The sequence below is a fragment of the Podarcis melisellensis genome, assembly GCF_964234715.1.
Source record: "Podarcis melisellensis genome assembly, chromosome: 14".
Classification (NCBI taxonomy): domain Eukaryota; kingdom Metazoa; phylum Chordata; class Lepidosauria; order Squamata; family Lacertidae; genus Podarcis; species Podarcis melisellensis.
This window is the reverse complement of record NC_138546.1, coordinates 7,699,086-7,721,180: the sequence shown is the minus strand read 5'-3', so window position 1 is coordinate 7,721,180 and position 22,095 is coordinate 7,699,086. Positions and strand designations below refer to the sequence as shown.

At 46.7% G+C, this 22,095-nt stretch overlaps 1 protein-coding gene across 2 annotated transcripts in view; it reads left to right on the top strand.

Moving 5' to 3' along the window:
• GRIN2A (glutamate ionotropic receptor NMDA type subunit 2A) overlaps positions 1-22,095 on the top strand; it is a 221,617-nt gene that overhangs the window by 179,016 nt on the left and 20,506 nt on the right. For both annotated transcript variants that reach the window (XM_081889073.1, XM_081889072.1), the window contains exon 11: positions 1,203-1,363. In XM_081889073.1, the coding sequence (XP_081745199.1) occupies positions 1,203-1,363 (161 nt within the window). The remainder of the gene's footprint in view (positions 1-1,202; positions 1,364-22,095) is intronic.

Sequence of the window (22,095 nt, the reverse complement as noted above, 5' to 3'; positions counted from 1 at the left end):
AGTTGTCAACATGCCAAGCTAGATGGAGCGGTGCTTTGACTTGGTGGGATGCATTTTACCATTTCCTTCTGCAAATAAGTTTCTGAGCACAAACAATCCCCAAAGCGTTAGGTGGACCAATGGTCGGATTCTGTAGAAGGCAGCTTCCACTGATGAGGCCACAGCTCAGTGAGATAACATGTTCTTTACACATAGAAGGTTGCAAGTCAAGTTGGGCTGGGAAACAGCATTCGTCACCAGAGGTCCTAGAACAGGCATAGGCAAACCCAGCCCTCCAGATGTTTTGGGACTACAATTCCCACCATCCCTGACCACTGGTCCTGTTAGCTAGGGATCATGGGGGTTGTAGTCCCAAAACATCTGGAGGGCCGAGTTTGCCTATGTCCATCCTAGAGAGCTGCTGCTCAGTGGTAGAACATTCATGCAAAAGGCACCAGGTTCAACCTCTGAGCCTCTTTGGCTTGCCAATCAGAAGATCGGTGGTTTGAATCCCCATGATGGGGTGAGCGCCCATTGATCTGTCCCAGCTCCTGCCAACCTAGCAGTTCGAAAGCACACTAGTGCAAGTAGATAAATAGGTACTGCTGTGGCGGGAAGGTAAACGGCGTTTCCATGCGCTGCGAATCAGTACAGATCAAGAGTAGTCGATGTGGTGCCTTTCAGATGTTGTTGAACTCTAACTCCCATCTTCCCCAGCTGGTGTGGCCAGCGTTCAGGGAAAGTGGGACTCACAGTCGAGCAACGTACGGAGCGCACCATGTCCCAGCTTCAGTAGCCAATGGCATCTTCAGACAGGACTGGGAAAGACCCCTGCTTCTGAGACTCTGGAGAGCTGTTGCCATTCAGTGTAGACCAATGTTCTTCCAGGTTGGGTTCCCAGATGTGGATGGACTCCAACTCCTATAATCCTTAGACCTTTTGGCTAAGCTGGCTGTGGATGATGGGAATTGGAGTCCATCCACATCTTGGGACTCAATAACACTGGTTTAGACAATACTGAGCTAAATGGACCAATGGCCTCACTTGACCTAAGGCAAACTTACTGTGCACTTATGGGAGTGGCTGATACTTGGGCCAAATGGACCAATGGCCTTTGTTAACTTCATTAATTCATCAAGTCCATGGTGAGACAAAAACCCATTCTTCCATGTGTTCAAAGACGGCTTTCTTAGTTTGTCTTTCTCCTTCCTCCTCCTTTCCAGTTTCAACAACCATACGCCTATTCACCTCCTTTTCGGTTCGGGACTGTCCCAAATGGGAGCACGGAGAGAAATATCAGGAACAACTATAAGGAGATGCATGCCTACATGGTGAAATACAACCAGAAAGGAGTGGAGGATGCCTTGGTCAGTTTGAAAACTGGGTAAGTGGGGTTTTATTTTTATTTTGAACCATGGGTGCTCCACTTCTGATGTCCAAAATGGTCAGCCCAAAAGAGTGAAAAATGGACAGGTATTTCTTTTATTGAATGTCCTGGATCTGCTTCAAACATTCCCAGATTCAGGATACTGGGTATCAGGATTGGGAAATGCATGATGGGAGAGTAGCTTGATGGTCGGACCCCAGGTATTTGCCCTGGATCTGGCCCACACGCTTCTCCCCATGCCACAGCCCTTCCTCACATTATGCCCCTACTGGGCCTGCTTCTCTCCCTCCTTGAATACGTTTTTGACTACGTTTCTGAGCACAATTCAAAGTGTTGGTGTTGACCTTTAAAGCCCTAAACGGCCTCGGCCCAGTATACCTGAAGGAGCGTCTCCACCCTCATCGTTCTGCCCAGACACTGAGGTCCTCCTCCAAGGACCTTCTGGTGGTTCCTTCATTGCAAGAAGCAAAGCTACAGGGAACCAGGCAGAGGGCCTTCTCGGTAGTGGCACCCGCCCTGTGGAACGCCCTCCCATCAGATGTCAAAGAGATAAACAACTACCTGACATTTAGGAGACATCTGAAGGCAGCCTTGTTTAGGGAAGTTTTTAATGTGTGACATTTTAGTGTATTTTTGGTCTTTGTTGGAAGCTGCCCAAAGTGGCTGGGGAAACCCAGCCAGATGGACGGGGTTCAAATAATAAATTAGTATTGTTATTGTTGTTGTTGTTGAATGCTTCTGCCTGCCTAGAAATGTGTCCTTGAAATCTGATCGTGCCTCTTGCTTTGCTGGTTGGAGAATAGGGAAGGTTGTTGTCAGTTGGTGGTGTGGTTGCTCGAGAGCAAACAGGCAAGCCTCCGACCTGTCTTTTCCAGGTTTTATTCTTAGTGCAAACTATTTACAGTGAAGAGCATCTCAAGTTCATGTCTGGCTCAGTTGCTAGCAGAATCTGGGAGTGGTCGGTCTTTGTACCTCCCCCAGCATAACAGTCTCGTGACCCCCAACCTTCTCCTCCCTTCCCTGCGCCGAAACCTACTGCGCAGACTGGGCGCTGGCAAAGGGGTACTTCCCTCCTCTCCGGTTTGTTCAGCCTCTCCCTAGCACCCCCTGGTCCCACACCTCCTCCCCACTGGAGGTGGGGCTTTCCTCCTCACCAGAGGAGGAAGTGCTTTGCAAGATTTTCGGAGGTTCCCTCTAACACAACTGCCCTTCCACCTCTCGCCTCTGAGCTGGTGGCAGTTCCCTGACAGTTGTGTTTGACTGCATAGAAACTAGCCTACTGCACAAAGGCAAGATTTCACAGAATCATAGAGTTGGAAGGGATCCTAAGGGTCATCTAGCCCAACCCCCTTCAATGCAGGAAGATTTGCGTTCATTACTTGTCCCACTTCACCCTCTGGCCACACTCACCACTGGCATGGCCCTTGGAGGGTTACCCAGAAGGGAATTTGGCCCTCAAGGTTGACAGCTGGTCCTTATCTCCGAGTTAAAGCATCCTGATGATTCTCCTCAGCAAATGCTGTGCTTCCTTTCTTAGATCTGCTTTGACGGAGATACATATGGAATGAGCAAATGGAAATACAATGAAATATCTATTGCTGCGGCTTTGACTACACACTGGCATTTGGCCTTTCTGCCCAGTGCTTAGCATTCTGACATAATTGATTTGATTCTTATATGCCCAGGCCACTTTTCCGATATCGAGGAGGTTCACAAGGACTGTGGCTAGTGTAAGAGATAGATCTGGCAGCAGAGGGGGCAGAAATTCAGTCCCAGCCAGGTTGACGGAAGGGGCCTTGTGGTCTCGCATCTTCCTCTGATGCAGCCAGTAAAGGCTGTGGATAGAGTCAGTTCTGGGAGAGGAGGAGCCCAGCGGTCTCAGCAAAGTTGACAGAAGGGGCCTCGCTCTCTTACCTCTCCCTCTTCTGCAGTCAGGTGAAATCTAACAGTAGAACAGCATCACTATACCCTCCAATGGCCCTGAAAGCCCCAGGATTGTCATGGAAACTCTTAAGCCATCGTGGCCTCTCCCGAATTCCTAAGGGGCCTTCCCTTCCATTCAGTGTTTCAACGTGTTACTGGAAGTTCAGATCCATGCATCCCTCTAACACATTTCTCAGATCTATGCCTCCCGCTCCCTCTTCCTGCTCCACTCAATATGGCGCCACTTCCTGTTTTGATGAGAACAAGGTCTGGGTCGCTTGAATGCCCCTAAAATGGTTTTTCACCGTTTCCCTGCTTCTCGGTCGGTTGGTCTCCCATAAAGAAAGCAGGAAGTGGGGGAGTGAAAGGGGACTGGGCCTGTCCGCAAAGCCATGGCCATGGCTGTGAGGGGTGCTGAGGGGTCATGGGTGCTAAAGAGCAGCCATTACACTCGCTTGGCTCTGGTTTGCTTTGTTTGGCTACTGAGACTGTGCTGCTGCCCCAGCCTCTGAGGAGGAAGCACATGGGTTGGTGGTGGTAGTGGTAGACACAACACAGATGTAGAAGATGTCCCTATTTTCATCTGAGGAATGATGGAGGGTATGCGAATCTCAGGATCAGGCTAGAAAGAGGTTCTTGTGAACCCTCAGTAATAATAATAATAATTTATTTGTACCCCGTCCATCTGGCTGGGTTTCCCCAGCCACTCTGGGAGGCTTCCAATGAAAATTAAAAATACATTAAATTAAAATTAAAAATACATTAAAAACTTCCCTGAACAGGGCTGCTTTCAGATGTCTTCTAAATGTCAGGTAGTTGTTTATCTCTATGACATCTGATGGGAGGGCGTTCCACAGGGCGGGCGCCACTACCAAGAAGGACCTCTGCCTGGTTCCCTGTAGTTTTGCTTCTCGCAATGAGGGAACCGCCAGAAGGCCCTCAGCGCTGGACCTCAGCATCCGGGCAGAACGATGGGGGTGGAGACGCTCCTTCAGTGTGACGTTCCAGGGCAACCAGGACCACCTTTTGGAAAATCCACTTGGTTCCAGCTGTGGCAGCTGCTTTTACCTCCCGTCCTCTTGACAGCGCGAGCCATTCATTGCCGTTGACGGATCTCCTCGGCTGTGACTTCCTTTTCTTAAGTGATTTCTCAACGTGGGCATCCCAAGGTGTCTGCGCCGGTTTTTTGACAGACACCTTCTGCAGCAGATGGTGCAAATCGCCTGTCATGTACGGTCTTTTCATGATCAATACACAACAACTGCTACATACTCCTAAGGGGATGAGCTTTGGTCTCAGGGAACTTAAGGAAGGATTGTGAGGTGAGAGAAAAGCTCTCCATCAGGGGCTTCAGCGTTCGGGCACAGCTGCCTGGCATTTATCAGAACTTCTGCTGTTTTTAGTTTTGTTTGCTAAAAGCCAGTTCTACAGTTCTTAATATTGGGCAAATGCTTTCACTGTAGAGTTTTCAACACTTGCCTCATGCTTATTTTTTTAGGCAAGCCTGTTCAGATATATAATTTAACTGGGTTGACCCCAACTAAGTCCTAGGTAGAGTAGATCCATTACAGTTAACGGAGCCAAGTTAGTCAGGTCTCTTAATTTTTGTTGGGTCTACTTAGAGTAGGACTGACAGTGGATCTCACCCACTATGTGTATTCAAAGAATTATAGAATGGTAGAGTTGGAAGGGAATTCGAAGGTCCGACCCCCAGCAATGCAGGATTCATTTTTAAAATGGGTGGTTTTTAATCTATATTTTGATAATTTCAGTATGTCTGTTTGTTGTTTTTTAAGTCTGTTTTCATTTTTTTTCATTTTTTTGGTACTATTTTATGTAAAACGCTCAGATTTAAAGTGGCATGTCTAGAATTTGCTAAATAAAAATAAATACAGTGGTACCTCAAGTTACATCCGCTTCAGGTTACATCCGCTTCAGGTTACAGACTCCGCTAACCCATAAATAGTGCTTCAGGTTAAGACCTTTGCTTCAGGATGAAAACGGAAATCGTGCTCCAGCAGGGCAGTGGCAGCAGGAGGCCCCGTTAGCTAAAGTGGTGCTTCAGGTTAAGAACAGTTTCAGGTTAAGAACGGACCTCTGGAATGAATTAAGTACTTAACCTGAGGTACCACTGTAAATAGAAATAGAATTTGTAAGTACCACAGCACTATAACAAACAAACAAACATGGGAGCATAAGTAGAGTCCCACCAGGAAAGGTTGGGAAATTCACCTGGTCTGCACCATTGCAGACCATTGCACAGATCTGATGCTGGTCCATTTTGGAATCCACTCTTCTGCTCTCTGCCTTCAGGAAGGATAGAGACAAAATGTGCAATACTATAGCTAATAGGGAGGAACACAATAAGACAAATGAGCCTGGTTGCTGGATCAAACCAAAGGCCCATCTAGTCCAGCCAGAAATCATATTTTTCACAGTTCACTTTTTAAAATTATTCCTTAAAGGAGATTAATGTTGACGTTTCTTCTTTTCTTGCGTCGACTACTACCATATCAAAGAATTGCCTCACGATGACTGGTCCACGATAAAAACAATGCCAGACCTTTAGAAGGCGTATGTGGTCTTTATCAACTTTCAATTCATTGCTCACAATAGTTTGGGATTCAGCCTAATCCCTGGTGCTGAATAATGTATCGGGGCATTGAGCCAATGAGCAGGAAGAAATATTACGAGTTTGGCAAGATGATCCATCACCCATCGATGTTGTGGGCTTCTGTGGGTCAATGCCAGTTTTGGTCCTGGCATTTTGAATTACTATGGTTTGAGGATGACAAAACACCCCGGTACTAAGAAGAGCCCTGCAGGTTTAGGCCAAAGCCCCACCTGTCCCTGCAGAACGTTCTTATAGTGGCTATCAAGAAGTCCATGAGAAGGCCACAAACAGAATCTGAGAACCACAGCACACTTTCCACCTGTGATTCCCAGCTACCAGTATATAAAAGCCATACTACTTCCCGCAATGCAGGTTGTTGTTGTTGTTTAGTCGTTTAGTCGTGTCCGACTCTTCTTGACCCCATGGACCAGAGCACACCAGGCACTCCTGTCTTCCACTGCCTCCCGCAGTTTGGTCAAACTCATGTTCGTAGCTTCGAGAACACTGTCCAACCATCTCGTCCTCTGTCGTCCCCTTCTCCTTGTGCCCTCCATCTTTCCCAACATCAGGCTCTTTTCCAGGGAGTCTTCTCTTCTCATGAGGTAGCCAAAGTCTTGGAGCCTCAACTTCAAGATCTGTCCTTCCAGTGAGCACTCAGGGCTGATTTCCTTCAGAATGGAGAGGTTGGATCTTCTTGCAGTCCATGGGACTCTCAAAAGTCTCCTCCAGCACCATAATTCAAAAGCATCAATTCTTTGGCGATCAGCCTTCTTTATGGTCCAGCTCTCACTTCCATACATCACTACTGGGAAAACCATAGCTTTAACTATACGGACCTTTGTCGGCAAGGTGATGTCTCTGCTTTTTAAGATGCTGTCTAGGTTTGTCATTGCTTTTCTCTCAAGAAGCAAGCGTCTTTTAATTTCGTGACTGCTGTCACCATCTGCAGTGATCATGGAGCCCAAGAAGGTAAAATCTCTCACTGCCTCCATTTCTTCCCCTACTGTTTGCCAGGAGGTGATGGGCCCAGTGGTCATGATCTTAGTTTTTTTGATGTTGAGCTTCAGACCATATTTTGCGCTTTCCTCTTTCACCCTCATTAAAAGGTTCTTTAATTCCTCCCCACTTTCTGCCATCAAGGTTGTGTCATCTGCAGATCTGAGGTTGTTGATATTTCTTCCGCCAGTCTCAATTCCGTCTTGGGATTCATCCAGCCCAGCCTTTCGCATGATGAATTCTGCATATAAGTTAAATAAGCAGGGAGACAATATACAGCCTTGTCGTACTTCTTTCCCAATTTTGAACCAATCAGTTGTTCTATATCCAGTTCTAACTGTAGCTTCTTGTCCCACATAGAGATTTCTCAGGAGACGGATGAGGTGATCAGGCACTAGGATGTAGCAATCCTGGCTAGTAGCCATTGATAGCCCAATCCTCCATCAAGTTGTCTAATCCACTTTGTTATATATATATATAATTTATTTTCCATTTAATTATATACATTCACATCATCATTATTTACTTTATGCCCTGGCTCTTTAGAGTCTATCAACTTCCTTCTCTCCCGCCTCTTGGCTTTCTAAATTAACCTTTATATCATTGCATTATGTACGTTTTCCAATTCTAATTGCACTCATTATAAAATGACTCAAAATTTAAACAAAGGTAGAAAGGTAGAAAATTTCTCATTACAAGTCTTCAGACAACCCTGCTGGTGGTGTTAATTGCTTACAATGATCTTTCAGATATCGTATAAATTTACTCCAGTCTTTTTGGAATACTTGATCCTGCTGGTTTCGGATTTTTCACCAGTTCTGCAAAGCCCGTCATCTTCACCTGCCACTCTTCTTTCATTGGTAGCTCTTGTTGTTTCCATTTTGGGGCTAAATGAATTCTTGCCACAGTTGTTGCATACATAAACAGTCTTTTATCTTCTCTTGGTATCTCTTTACCCACTATACCCAACAGAAAGGCTTCTGGTTTTTTAACAAAAATATTTTTAAACATTTTCTTTAACTCATTATATACCATTTCCAAGAAAGCCTTTACCTCTTTGCAAGTCCACCACATGTGGAAGAAGATACCTCCCCTTTCTTTACATTTCCAACACTCACTGGTTCTTTTCTTGCACATTTTAGCCAGTTTAGCTGGTGTTAAATACCATCTATACATCATTTTCACAACATTTTGTTTTAAGTGCACAGCATGCAGTAAAATTAATATCTCCCTTCCACAACTTTTCCCAGGATTCTAACTGAATATTATATCCATTATTGAAACCCATCCAAGTTGGTGGCCTTCACTACCTCTCCAGCAGCAAATTCCATAGTTCACCTACGAGCTCTGCAAAAAAAAAAAAAAAGCTTCCTTTTTATCTGTCCTGAATCTTCCAATATTCAGCATCGTCAGGTGGTCCTGGGTGTTGCCCTTCCCAAAATTGCCACATTCCCTGAAGAAGAAGAAAAAGCATATGTGTTTCAGCTGATGCTCCCAGATGCCCTGCAAGACGAGTTAAATATGGACACAGTGTTTAATAGATTAGATTATTATAGCAAATTTCTTCAGGGGTTGCAGGGAGCAGGCATCTCAGAGCCTGCGGACACAGATCCAATCTATACTCAATCAGATTTGCTGCCTGTGGGAAGAATAATGCAATGAAGGCTATTGCAAGGTGTCACTTTGAACTTCGCCCTGACTGATGTTTCTTATCAATGACATAAAGAGCCCCTGGAAGGGAGGGAGGCAGATGCCTCCCCTCCCTGAAGACTGAACCAATTTCTCCTTCATCCCCAGTAACCTCTGATATGGAGAGAGTACCAGGTACCAATGAGGGAGTGCCAGAAGGTCACATTTGGTTCCTGTTCTGAGGTTCCCCACCCCTGTGATAAAGGAATGGAATAGGGGCTGGAAGGAATTCTCTCTTCCTTAAATCAAATAATTGTAGCATTGGAAGTGACCTCAAGGAAGCCCAACCCCTTGCAATGCAGTCCTCACAACTAAAGTATCCTGAGAGGTGGCCATCCAATCTCTATTTTTGAACCTTCCAAGGTAGTCCGCCCCACTGTCAAAGAGCTCTTATTGTTCCTAATGTTTAAGTGGAATCTCCTTTCTTGTAATTTGCACCCGTTGCTTCAGGGCCAACCTCTGGAAAAGGAGAAAACAAGCTTCTCCATCTTCCATGTGACAGCCCTTAAGACATAGAGGCTCAGGTGGCCTCAGTGGCCCAGAGTGCCTTCCATCAGCTTTGGCGGGTGGCCCAGCTACACTTCTATCTGGACAGGGATAGCCTAATTACTGTTGTCACAATGTGGGTGGCGCTGTGGGTTAAACCACAGAGCCTAGGGCTTGCCGATCAGATGGTTGGTGGTTCGAATCCCCACGACGGGGTGAGCTCCCATTGCTTGGTCCCTGCTCTTGCCAACCTAGGAGTTCGAAAGCACGAAGTGCAAGTAGATAAATAGGTACTGCTTTGGTGGGAAGGGAAATGGCATTTCCATGCGCTGCTCTGGTTTGCCATAAGCAGCTTAGTCATGCTGGCCACATGACCCGGAAGCTGTATGCTGGCTTCCTCGGCCAGTAAAGCAAGATGAGCGCTGCAACGCTAGAGTCGTCCGCGACTGGACCTAATGGTCAGGGGTCCCTTTACCTTTTATGCTCTGGTAACCTCAAGGTTAGATTACTACAATGTGTTCTACCTCTGAAGATGGTTTGGAAACTTCAGCTAGTGCAGAATTCAGCAGCCAAGTTGGCTACCCGTTAGTTTCTGGGCCCAATTCAAAGTGTTGGTTTTGACCTTTAAAGCCTTAAATGAGAGGTGGAAACATGAGAATGGGTCTTCTCTGCAGTGGCTCCCCATCTGTGGAATTCTCTCCCCAGGGAGCTTCGCCTGGCGCCAGGCAAAAACATTCCTTTTTAACCAGACCTTTGGTTGATTTGATTGACATACTATGCCCTTTTAAAATGTGTGAGGGGTTTCTTTTGGGGGGGTATTGAGTTGTTCTATTTTGATTATATATTTTGTGGTTTTATATTTTGATTTTGTTCTGTGAACCACCCTGAGACCTCCAGGCATAGGGCAGTATATCAGTTCAATAAATAATAATAATATTTGAAGGTTGCTATTAAATCTCCTCTTAGTCTCCTCTTCTCCAGGCTAAACATACCCAACTCCCTCAGCCATTCCTCCTAAAGTTTGGTTTCCAGACCCTTTATCATTTTGGTTGCCCTCCTCTGCAGACGTTTCAGCTTGTCAATTTCTTTCTTAAACTGTGGTGCCCAGAACTGGACACAGAATTCCAGGTGGGGTCTGACCAAGGCAGAATAGAGTGCTCCTCTTACTTCCCTTGATCTAGACATTATACTTCTCTTGATGAAGCCTAGAATAGCATTTGATTTTTATTTTTATTTTTTGCTGCTGCTGCAACACATACTGTCAGAGCAAGCCACCAGTAAATCACACTGTGTAAGTTGCAGTTAACTCTTTATTAGTAAGAACATGTTCTGCACAGACTTAGTGGAGTGTTAGGCCACAGTAGGTATTGTCCCATGGATCACTTGCCAAGACTGAAAGTCCCTGCTTCCCCACAGCCAGCCCTCCTCTCCAGGGCTTTTCCCAGCATTTGGAGACTGGGCATGCATGAAGCCAGTCTCTCCTCCACCCTCTTCATACCTCTTCTGGTTCTAGAAGACTCTTCACCAGCTAGACTCATCTCTGCCTCTTTGTCTCCCTCCTTTCCTGCTTCAGCTTCTGCCTCCGATTCTGGGCTTCTCTCTGCCACAGACTCTCCCTGCTCACTAAGCCCGGTTACCTCTTCAGCTTCCGACACCTCATTCTCCCATTCATCATCTTCTCCTTCTGACCACTCACCCTCTGACCACTTCCTTTGATCCACCACCACTCCCTGGGCTCTGATCTTTCTTTCCATGGTGGTTCCCCAGCTGGTTCCTTCCGTCATTCCTGTGCATCCAACCAGCCCAGGACACATACCTGGTTCTTTGCTGGCCACTTTTTAATTTGGCAAAGGTGCCATTTAACCTGAAGACAGCTTCTCCCGGCACCGCAAGACATAGAATAGGGAGCTGTGCATAGACAAATGAATTGCAATGGAAAAGTGTCCCTTTTCTTGGCTTCTTGATGAAAAGGGAGGGGGAGGAAGGCGAATCCAACTAAGAGATAACAAATAGCTCTTCCAAACATCCGCGGTTCAGGCTCCTGCTATGACAGTTTGGCTCCCAACTGCTTCCTTTTCTGGCAAATGAGAAAGGAAACCGTCTTCACCAGGCAGAAAGGAGGCACGAGGAAGCGGCTGAAAGCCTTTGCAGAATCTGTGGGATCTGGCAATTGCACTGTGGAGCTTTTGATGGTGCTTGTAGCCTTCTCTCCCTCTCTCCCCCCACTCTCTGTTGTTGCTTCGTATGTTGCTGTGCGAGAATGTGAAGTTTTGACAGATGAGGCTGGTAAGGGGAGATTAGAAACAGTGTGGGAATGCTTTGTCCTCCCTGAAGTTTGGATTCCCCCTCCTGCACTGTTCCCCCCTTCTTAAGCATGTGAGAAGAAGGTGCTCTCGTACTGATGATGATTACGGTCAGAGGCTGTTAATTTGAGAAGGAGGAGGAAGAAAGAATGGTGAACTATGAGGGGTATCAGACTAGGATCTGGAAGAGACTAGGATTCAAATCACCAACAAAGAAACTCACTAGGTGACTTGGGGAGCCAGTCACTGCCTCTTGGCCTAACCTACAGTCCGCATTGGAAACCCATGAAATGCTCACAATTGTGTACAGAGATGAGTAACTCAAAAGACAGTGTTTAAGCGTTTCTTTGAAGGGCGGCAAACAATCGAAGATGACCCTTGGCCCGGCAGACTGGTGGCGAGCAGAACGGCGGCAAATGTTGACAGAGTTTGTGAGTTATTGATGCAGGATTGGTGTCCATCCATCCAAATGATGGTGGAAGAATTGCATATTTTGCATGAAATTGTTACTGAGTTGTCCCACCCTCCATATTCTCCCGATCTGGCCCCACCAGATTTCTTACTTTTTCCAAAACTTCTGGACTTAAAAGGCACAGATTTTCCAACATTTCACACATCCAAGCTGCTGTGATGAGGGAACTGAAAGCAGTATGAAAAAAGGACTTCTCCAGAAGTTTCCAACAGTTCTACAAACATTGTCAAAGGTGCATTATATCAGAGGGGGCCTACTTTGAAGGCCTGTAAGGTTGTATGTTCAAATATTTCTTGCTGTCCGATTTCTGTGACCATTCACTGAGCCTTCTGGTCACACCTTGTAAAAAAAATACTGGTGGTGTGGAAGGAAATGTGTTTTTTTCCCTCCCTTCCATAATTTTAGAATTTGACATCTAATGAAACTGATTTGTGGGATGTTCAGGTCAGCCAAAGAAAGAAAGACTTCACACACAGAGATAATTAATGGAATTTGCTATATTGAGATGCTGCCTGTTTGGGTGACCTTACAAAAGGGGAGGACAGATTCATTGGATAGGTCCATGGCTAAATAGTGCATCTATGTTCAGGAGCAATATATCAGTTGCTCTGAATATCAGTTGATGGGGAGCAACAACAGGGTATAGACATTGCTCCACCTGTGGGCTTCCCAGAAGTATCTGACTAGCTTCCTGTTGTGAACCAGGTGCTAGAGGAGAAATTTGTTAGGTTTACATTGTAAAGTTCATAGGACACATCCCAGATGTGTATACTGGTCAGAATTCAGCTTTTTCTAGGATTGCACACATGCCTGAATTTTGCAATGCAGTTTTGGTTTAAGAAGGCATGAGAAAGGAAGGAAGGAAGGAAGGAAGGAAGGAAGGAAGGAAGGAAGGAAGGAAGGAAGGAAGAAAGAAAGAAAGAAAGAAAGAAAGAAAGAAAGAAAGAAAGAAAGAAAGAAAGAAAGAAAGAAAGAAAGAAAGAAAGAAAGAAAGGCTTCGTGGGGGAAATGTGTATGGAGATACATATTTTTGGAGAAAATGTAGTGGAAAGTATACAAAAATATTACATATTTTGGGGGAGAATACATATACAGTGGTACCTCGTGTTACCTATGCTTCAGGTTACATACGCTTCAGGTTACAGACTCCACTAACCCAGAAATAGTACCTCGGGTTAAGAACTTTGCTTCAGGATAATAACAGAAATCGTGCTCTGGCGGCGCGGCAGCAGCAGGAGGCCCCATTAGCTAAAGTGGTGCTTCAGGTTAAGAATAGTTTCAGGTTAAGTATGGACCTCCGGAACGAATTAAGTACTTAACCTGAGGTACCACTGTAAAATGCTTATAAAGTATGCATAGTTTAAATGCAAAATTTTCAATTTTTTTTAAAAAATCCACAAAAAAGATTATGGAATGGATGTATGATTCAGTCTGTGCAGAACTGATGTGAAAAGGAAGTTGCCTGACTCCTCCATTGCTAGACTGATCTAGATGGGTGGTTTTTATGGAGAAGAGGTACTGGTTGCTCCATTTTTTACTGCACCAACAGAGAAGTGCTAACAGCTGCTATTTAGATTAGGGCTGGTGGGAAGAGCAAAATTTGGCAACCATTTGTCACATAGAGTAACTACGAAAGTTATTTCTATACCATCTACTTAGTTATATCAGACAGAATGAGTTCAGATCAATAGATCAGGCATAAAAAAAATCACACGGTGTGGAAAGATAGATTGCAAAAAAAGATTTTTCTGGGGACAGTATTTCTAAATCTGAGACTGGCAGAGTGCTCTCGGTAAACCATATTCTAGGGTAGCAGTTCTTGATTTATGTTGCAGGACCGGGAGCTGAACGAATCCATTTCCTGTGATTTGTATATGTGTGTGTAAGAAAGCAGCCTTGCAAATTGGCATATGAAAGCTACTAACCTGTCCAAACGTTTACTTCCCAATCGGCCTACATAAGCCAGTGGAAGCCATTAGGAATAGTTTCACAACCTGAAGTATAGCGTTAGAGTAGCAAGAGGCTTCGAGGGGTTCCAACCTCTTTATGCAGGGTTCCGTTTCCTTGGAATGAAGTTCAGCAGAGACTGTGGTGTCTTTAGGATATATGGGTTTTATTTACATATCTATTCAACCTGAGCATAGGATGTAGGGGCTCGTGGCAGGAGCACCTCAACAGACCTTGATTCCCCATTTGGTTTCTAGGGAAGCTCCAAAGTCTAGTTTGGGTTCAGCACAGAGCAAGACATGTCTTTGTCTCCAGTTTCCAGCATCAGCCAAACACACCCACGTAACTCTGGCTATTGTTCTTGTATCTACCAGCCATGTGAGGTGGAAGGGAGAGAGGCCCATCCATTTGTTTCTATGGAAACAGAGCTCAGTCTTTTAAGATGCAGGGTACTTAACTGAGTGGCTAAGGTTAAAAAACTAGTTTGACCTGTTCACCTAGTTCCTTATACATCCTAGCTTCAAAGCTACCGGATCACAGATTTGGAATGGACCCAGGACATCATCAAAACCAGACATGTTCAACCGGTCGACTGTGATTGATGGGTAGATCCCTGGGGTGTTTGTGGTCGATCGCGACTGATCATGGGCAATCGTGAGCAAGGAATCTCATTGCCCCCTCCCCTGGTGATAGGTTCATCTGCTGCTGCAGCAGCTCCAAGTAATTCGGCAGCAAGCACAAGTAATTGAGCATTATGCTTGTGAATGGCAGTGCTGTTCGGTCAGTTGACTGATTCCCCCCCCCCCAAAAGTAGCTTTAGAACTCTGACCGCCCCCCCAAAAGCTCAACAACTCTGGGCAACCCAATGTCAATGGGTAGATCAATTCCAGTTTTTTTTATACTGGGAGTAGACCGCAGTCTCTAGGGAGTTGGACGTGCCTGATCTAGACTGAACCCATAACAATACAGTGGTACCTCGGGTTACATTCGCTTCAGGTTACAGATGCTTCAGGTTACAGACTCCGCTAACCCAGAAATAGTACCTTGGGTTAAGAACTTTGCTTCAGGATGAGAACAGAAATCGTGCTCCAGTGGTGCGGCGGCAGCGGGAGGCCTCAGGTTAAGAACAGTTTCAGGTTAAGAACGGACATCCGGAACAAATTAAGTACTTAACCCGAGGTACCACTGTACATACAAATACCTTCCACGTTGCAAACAGGGACCCTCTTGATCCAAAAGAAATTCTTTGCCACAGAGCAGCAATCCCTCCTCAAAGGCCCTTCTCAATTAGGGATGTTGGGGAATCCTGATGAAAATGGGATCATGAACAGAAGTTGCCATTGTCTGCCCCACATCTGGAACAGAAGTCAGCCCAGAGATCGTGATCAGTATCTGCTGCTGCTGTTGCTTTTGCTCCTCAAACAATGCCTCGCGGGTTCCCCCCTCGCCATCCCCATTTGCATTGTGTTTCCCTTGTGGTGGAATGAATGGGGTGGAATAACATAATGCCAAGCTGATTTTTGTAATTTACCTGGCCCTTCCTAGAGATGACAGGGGGGTAGAAATTGAGACCCTCTGCATGCAAAGCAGATGCTCTGCTTCTAAGCTACGACTTGCACCCCGAATGTAAAGCCCTGTGTACATTAATGGAACGACAACAACAATAATCGCACACTTGTAACCACATCATAACAGACTCCCTGTGTAGCAAAGCTAAATAGCTTTGCACGCAACTTTCCTCCTCTGTGTGCCCCTCTGACAGAGAAAAGACAATTTTCTAAGCTGGCACACAGAGGAGTGAGGGTGACATCAGAGGGAGCCTGACAGATGTGAGTGTGTCAGTTTGACTTACTATGGACAAGCAATGCAGAACACTTGGTAGGTTTATTTTTATTTTCTACCCTGCCTGAAAGGTGCCATGAAGCTCCATTTGTCAAACTGCATTAAGGGCACCGCAAAAGCTCATCTCTTCCTTCCTTCAGCCGCCCAGCACAAACGCCGGGTTCCTTTGCAGCGCAGGGTTGACATCAGCTCTTAGAAAATGTATGGTTGCATGCCACCCCAATTTCTGAGTGGTGAGAGACTCCTGGGGTTCCAGGTGCTCACCTGGGGCTCAGTTTCCCTGGAATGAAGGTCAGCGGAGACTGTAGTGTCTTTAGGATATATGGCTTTATTTACATATCTATTCAACCTGAGTGTAGGGTGGAGGGGCTCGTGGTAGGAGCACCCCAACAGATCTTGCTTCCCCATTTGGTTTTCAAGGAAGCTCCAAAGTCCAGCTTGGGTTCAGCACAGAGCAAGACATGTCTCTGTCTCCAGCTTCCAGCATCAGCCAAACTCACCCACACAACTCTGGCTATTTTTTCTTCTATCTACCAGCCAGGTGAGGTGGATGGGAGAAAGATCTTTCGGATATATGGCTTTATTTGCACATATTTGCAACCTGATGGGAGGGCTCATGGCATCAACACACCAACGCATCCTGCTTCTCCCTTAGTCCAGCACAGATCCAGCATGTGTCTGTGTCTCTAGCTTTTCCAACCTGCATCCAGCTCAGCTCACACTGCAAACTATTGTTGTCCTATAAGCCAGGTGAAGGGGTGAGAAACGCACATCCTAGGTCAGGAAACCAAGCCGTATGAGGAATGGTTGAAGGAGCTGCGTATGTTTAGCCTGGAGAAGAGGAAACTGAGAGGTGATATGATAGTCATCTTCAAACATCTGAATTGCTGTCACATGGAAGATGGAGCAAGCTTGTTTTCTCCTGCTCCAGAGGGGAGGACCTGAACCTGTGATGGCCTGGGACTTAGGCTTGGACTTGGAGCCAGAGGAGTCTCAGTCTGCACTGGATCCTTTGCCTCAGGCAGCAGCTGAACCTAGTCTGGGGCCTGATTCTGAAGAGCCACAGACTGCACAGGTTCCTCTGCAACAAGCACCAGCTGGGCCGAGTCAGGGGCCTGAGCCTGCCCTGGCTCCAGATGCGGGGATTACCTCGTTGCCTTCAGATGGGCAATCACTTACAGCTGCTCCACTACCGGTTGGGTCAGGGGAGGCTGAGGCGGCCTCTGGGTCTAGTAACCCACCGACATCTCCTGAGCTTCAGAGACTGAGGTCTGAGAGAAGGAGAGAGCTGAGTACTCGCAGGAGGAGTGCTCACCTTCAGGCAAGACAGGGAGGTGAGTCACTGGGGGATGAGGACCAGTCGTTACCCCGACAGAGATAAAAGGCTGCTGGACCCCGCCCCAAGTTGCGGGAGCAACATTGCTGTTTGCCAGAACCTGCCTGAGACCCTGTGCCTGACTTTGCCTGGTTTCCTGCCTTTGTGTCCTGCCTTGGCCCTGTCGGACTGACTCCTTGTGGAACCCTTGAATTCGGGACCGGACCTGGACCACGTTACTTGGGTTACCCCCGAGCCCAGCAGAGAACTAACGGCTTCAAGTTACAAGAAAAGAGATTCCAACCAAACACCAGGAAAAACTTTCTGGCTGTAAGAGCTGTTCGACAGTGGAACAGACTTGTTCCGGAGGTTGTGGGGTCTCCTTCCTTGGAGGTTTTTAAGCAGAGGGTGGACGGTCACCTGTCATGAATGTTTTAGCTGAGATTCCTGCATTGCAGGGGGTTGGACTAGGTGACCATTGGGTTCCCTTCCAATTCTACAATCCAATGACTTGCCTGGAGGGCACCCTCACTTAGTTGTAGCTTTCCCAACACAACACATTCTTCTGGGGTGCTGATGAGGAGACACAAGTGGTCAGATATGGTCATTGTCTCACAAAGGCTTTACATCAGCTTCTAGCAAATGTATGGTTGCACGCCACCCCAATCTCATAGTGGTGATAAACTCCAGGGGTACTAGGTACTTACCCAGGGTTTGACTGGTTCAACAAACTCCTCTTGTCAGATTCTAACATAACTGGGTACAGGACCCCAAGAATGGTAAGGGATGCAGGGTGTTGTCCAGACCAACACCCCAAACCTTCAACAGTACAAAAGGTCCTTATATATACCAAGATAACCCAGTAGAGCATGGATGGGGGACCCCAAACCAGGGAGCTGTTGGTGGCCCTCCAAATGTCTTCTTCTGGCTCTCAGGACTCCCACAGGACACTCCCCATGGGTCATTCTCCACAAGCCCCTCAAGAGCTTTCACACAGCTGGTGTCACGACTCACAGGCCAACTGCCTAGTGAAACCAGAGCTGTGGAGAGCTTCTTCCAGTTATTTTATTTAAATGAACAGAATACACAGAAAGACCCATGTATTATGTTCCCTCAGTCTCGAGACGTTGCTCAGAGCGCCCACCCCCCTTGCTGTACTTCCTAGCTTCCAAACCCTTCTTTACACTCTATGGTGGCTGGCAAAAGAGTCTTTCCATCTCTGTTTGGCTTTCTGGTCTGAGACACAAAGGGAGTGTCTGGTTCTGGGAGAACCAGGCTTTCGAGTGACATAATATCAACTGTCTGTTGTACTGTTTTTACCACTTCTGAATCCTGTCTTTGTTCAGAACTAGAGCATCTGCTAGCTTGCTCCTGTTCCTCATGCCCCATTATTTCCCAATTCTTTGCTGCTGCTTCTGGAGTGTGTGCCATTCGCCACCACCCTGAACCTAGGTCCATACTATCTTAATCTTCCTCATGCCTGGAAGCCTTTTGGGGTGAAGGTGTGATGGCCTGGGACTCGGGCTCAGACTCGGAACCAGAGGAGTCTCAGTCCGCACCGGATCCTTTGCCTCAGGCATCATCTGAACCAAGTCTGGGGCCTGATTCTGAAGAGCCCCCATCTGCACAGGTTCCCCTGCAACAAGCACCAGCTGGACCAAGTCAGGGGCCTAAGCCTGCCCTGGCTCCAGATGCGGGGATTGCCTTGCTGCCTTCAGCTGGGCCATCACTTACAGCTGCTCCACTACCAGTTGGGTCAGGAGGGGCTGAGGAGGCCTCTGGGTCTAGTAACCCACTGACATCTCCTGAGCTGCAGAGACTAAGGTCTGAGAGGAGAGACCTGAGTACTCGCAGGAGGAGTGCTCGCCTTCGGGCGAAACAGGGAGGTGAGTCACCGGGGGATTAGGACCGGCCGTTACCCCGACAAAGATAAAAGGCTGTTGGACCCCACCCCAGGTTGCAGGAGCAACATTGCTGTTTGCTAGAACCTGCCTGAGACCCTGTGCCTGACCTAGCCTGGTCTCCTGCCTTTGTGTTCTGCCTTGGTCCTGTCGGACTGACTCCTTGTGGAATCCTTGGATTCGGGACCGGATCTGGACCGTGTTGCTCAGGTTAACCCCCAACCCCAGCACAGAAAGTCTCCACCACTCCTTCTCATCCGCCCAGTGCCTGACATCTGGAATGTGTGTCTACTTGCGTTGAGACAATGCCCTTTTCTCTCCTGGGACCATTTGCACTGGAACCAGGTGTTCCGCCACAGCCTCTCCTCCCTGAGCGACGCCACCAGCCGCTCTCCATCTTTACGAGAGAGACTTTTGCTAGTCTTGTTGATTTCCCACTTTGAAAACTTTGCCTGAAAGACATGTAATGAACACCGGGATTGTATCAAGCGCCGAAGCCATTTGTTTCTACTTTCTCTCTCAACGAGTCTTTTTATAAAGAGAGTTAAGCAGCGCGGCCCTGTCAGCGAAATCTTATTTCCTAGCACGGTGATGGATGGCTGTGCACTACTCAGGCAACAGGGGCGATAACACAGAGTTATGTAACAGTGGTAATAACGGGATGCAATCTTCAGGGGACAATGTTGCTCTCGGGGAGATTCTGTCCATGATGCAGTGCTGTGTACTCTCAGAGGATTTTGGTGAGGGGTCAGGAGAGGCTCCAGGTGGAGCCAGTGAACTCTGAAACTCAGGAAGATAATGTTTGCTTTGCATGATGAAAGGCCCAGGCTCAACGTTCTGCCCGGACACTGAGGCCTAGCGCCAAGGGCCTTCTGGCAGTTCCCTCACTGCGAGAAGCCAAGTTACAGGGAACCAGGCAGAGGGCCTTCTCGGTAGTGGCACCCGCCCTCTGGAATGCCCTCCCACCAGATGTCAAAGAGAAGAACAACTACCAAACTTTTAGAAGACATCTGAAGACAGCCCTCTTTAAGGAAGCGTTTAATGTTTAACAGACTACTGTATTTTAATAGTTTGTTGGAAGCCACCCAGAGTGGCTGGGGAAACCCAGCCAGATGGGTGGGGTATAAACAATAAATTATTATTTATTATTATTACCAACATCTGGCATCTCCAGGCAGAGCCAGAAGAAACTCCCTTTCTGACACACCGGAGAGCTGCTGCCAGTCAGTGTTGGAAGTATTTAGCTGGGTGGACCAATGGTATGACTTTTTAACTAGGGGCCTCTGCTCCTGCTTGTGTTGCTCACCAACTGTCAGGGGTTGGACTGAGGAGGAATGGTGGGAACTGCCCCCCCTTTCCCCTGAACCTTCTCGAGAACAGGAGCACAGTATAGATTTAGAACAGTGGTTTGCAGAAAGGCATAGTTCAGAGGCTGCAGAGCGGAGAAGCCGGGAAATATTGAAGGAGGAACAGCAGGAAGAAGAAGCCCCACCAGGGGAGTGACAGCTGAAAGACTCAGTGTCCTTGGAGAGCATTCCTGACCCCTCACTCTCCCAGGACTAGGCAGGTATTGAGGGTAGTAGAACAGAGAGATCAGCGGCAGAAAGCTCAGATTAGCCGATGTAGTAAAATAGGGAAGATGGGGTGGGACTTTACTTGGAGCAACGTCATTATTCGGGAAGGCTGCATTCCTTCGTCGCTCTCTGTGTGTGATTGAATAAATTGCTTGGCAAGAACTTTTATCATTTCTCTGCCACCGTGGGAGAGATCTGATTCCCCGAAACTGGACACCAACACTGCCAATGTTCCAGTCCTTTACTAACCTTTCACCCCTTTGCATCCCCATGCTTTCCAACCCACCCTCCAACTCCCCACATCCTTTCTCAGCTTTTGTCCACCTCCCTGACACACCCTTGCCAATCCCTATCCTCAGACCACAAGCTTCTAGCACCCTGCTGTGTGCACGTGCGTGTGAATAAATGGGTTGGTGGCGGGTGGTGGTGGTTGCAATTATGACACAGGGAACATGGGAAGACCAGCCTAGGCCACTCACCAACCTGCTTGTTAGCGCTCTCTCTCTCTCTCTCTCTCTCTCTCTCTCTCTCTCTCTCTCTCTCTCTCTCTCTCCCTCCCTCTCTCTTTATGATCATTTTTATTAGTTTTACATATAATCACATTACATAGCATCATATCACTTTATTATATCTCTTTGGCTCAACTGAGCCTATCGGCTTCCCTCCCTCCTGCCTAATGGTTTACAAAATTAAATTTTGCATTCTTGCATTTCACTACCTCTCCTATTCAAATCTATGCTTCCAGGTGCCATAATAAAGCTGCAGAGATAGTGCAGGATAGTTCGCACCCCAGAAATGATCTCTTTCAGCTTCTGCCTTCTGGAAGAAGGTACAGGGTTATAAAGACTAGGACTAGCTGCCTGAGAAACAGTTTCTATCCAAATGAGATTTTGGTTTTAAACGCAGTGTAAGGAGTCTCTATGGGAGTCCAGTGGTACCTCGGGTTACAGACGCTTCAGGTTACAGACGCCACTAACCCTTAACCTCGGGTTAAGAACTTTGCTTCAGGATGAGAACAGAAATCATGCAGCAGTGGCAGCAGTAGGCCCTATTAGCTAAAGTGGTGCTTCAGGTTAAGAACAGTTTCAGGTTAAGAACAGACCTCCAGAACGAATTAAGTTCTTAACCCGAGGTGCCACTGTATATTGTATTTTAAAAATGGGGTATCAGAGTTTTTAGGGGGCTAACCAGGTTGGGATAGCTGGGATAGCAGGCTTGTTGGTTTTGAATGTCTTATGTAGACCCCGCCCCCATTTTGTTGTTCTGTATGGGACAATGACAATAAAGATTATCGTACTATCATACTATTCTTGTTATATCATTACCTAAGGTGTTAAGTTATTCAGCCCGAATAAGTAATAACTTCATCTTACACCTCTTCAACTAACCCCGCTAGTGATGTTAACTGCTTACAGTTGTCTTTCAAATATACTGTAATATAAATTTATTCTGGTCTGATCTCACTGGTTCTGGATTCTTCTCATCAGTTTCATCTGCCACTCTTCTTTTGTTGGTACTTCATGTTGCTTCCATTTTTGGGCTAACAAAGTTCTTGCCTCAGTTGTTGCACATAAGAACAATTTTTTAATCTTGTCTCGGTATCTCTTTACCCACTATACCCAATAAGAAAGCTTCTGTGTTTTTTAAATAAGGGTGTTTTTGAACAT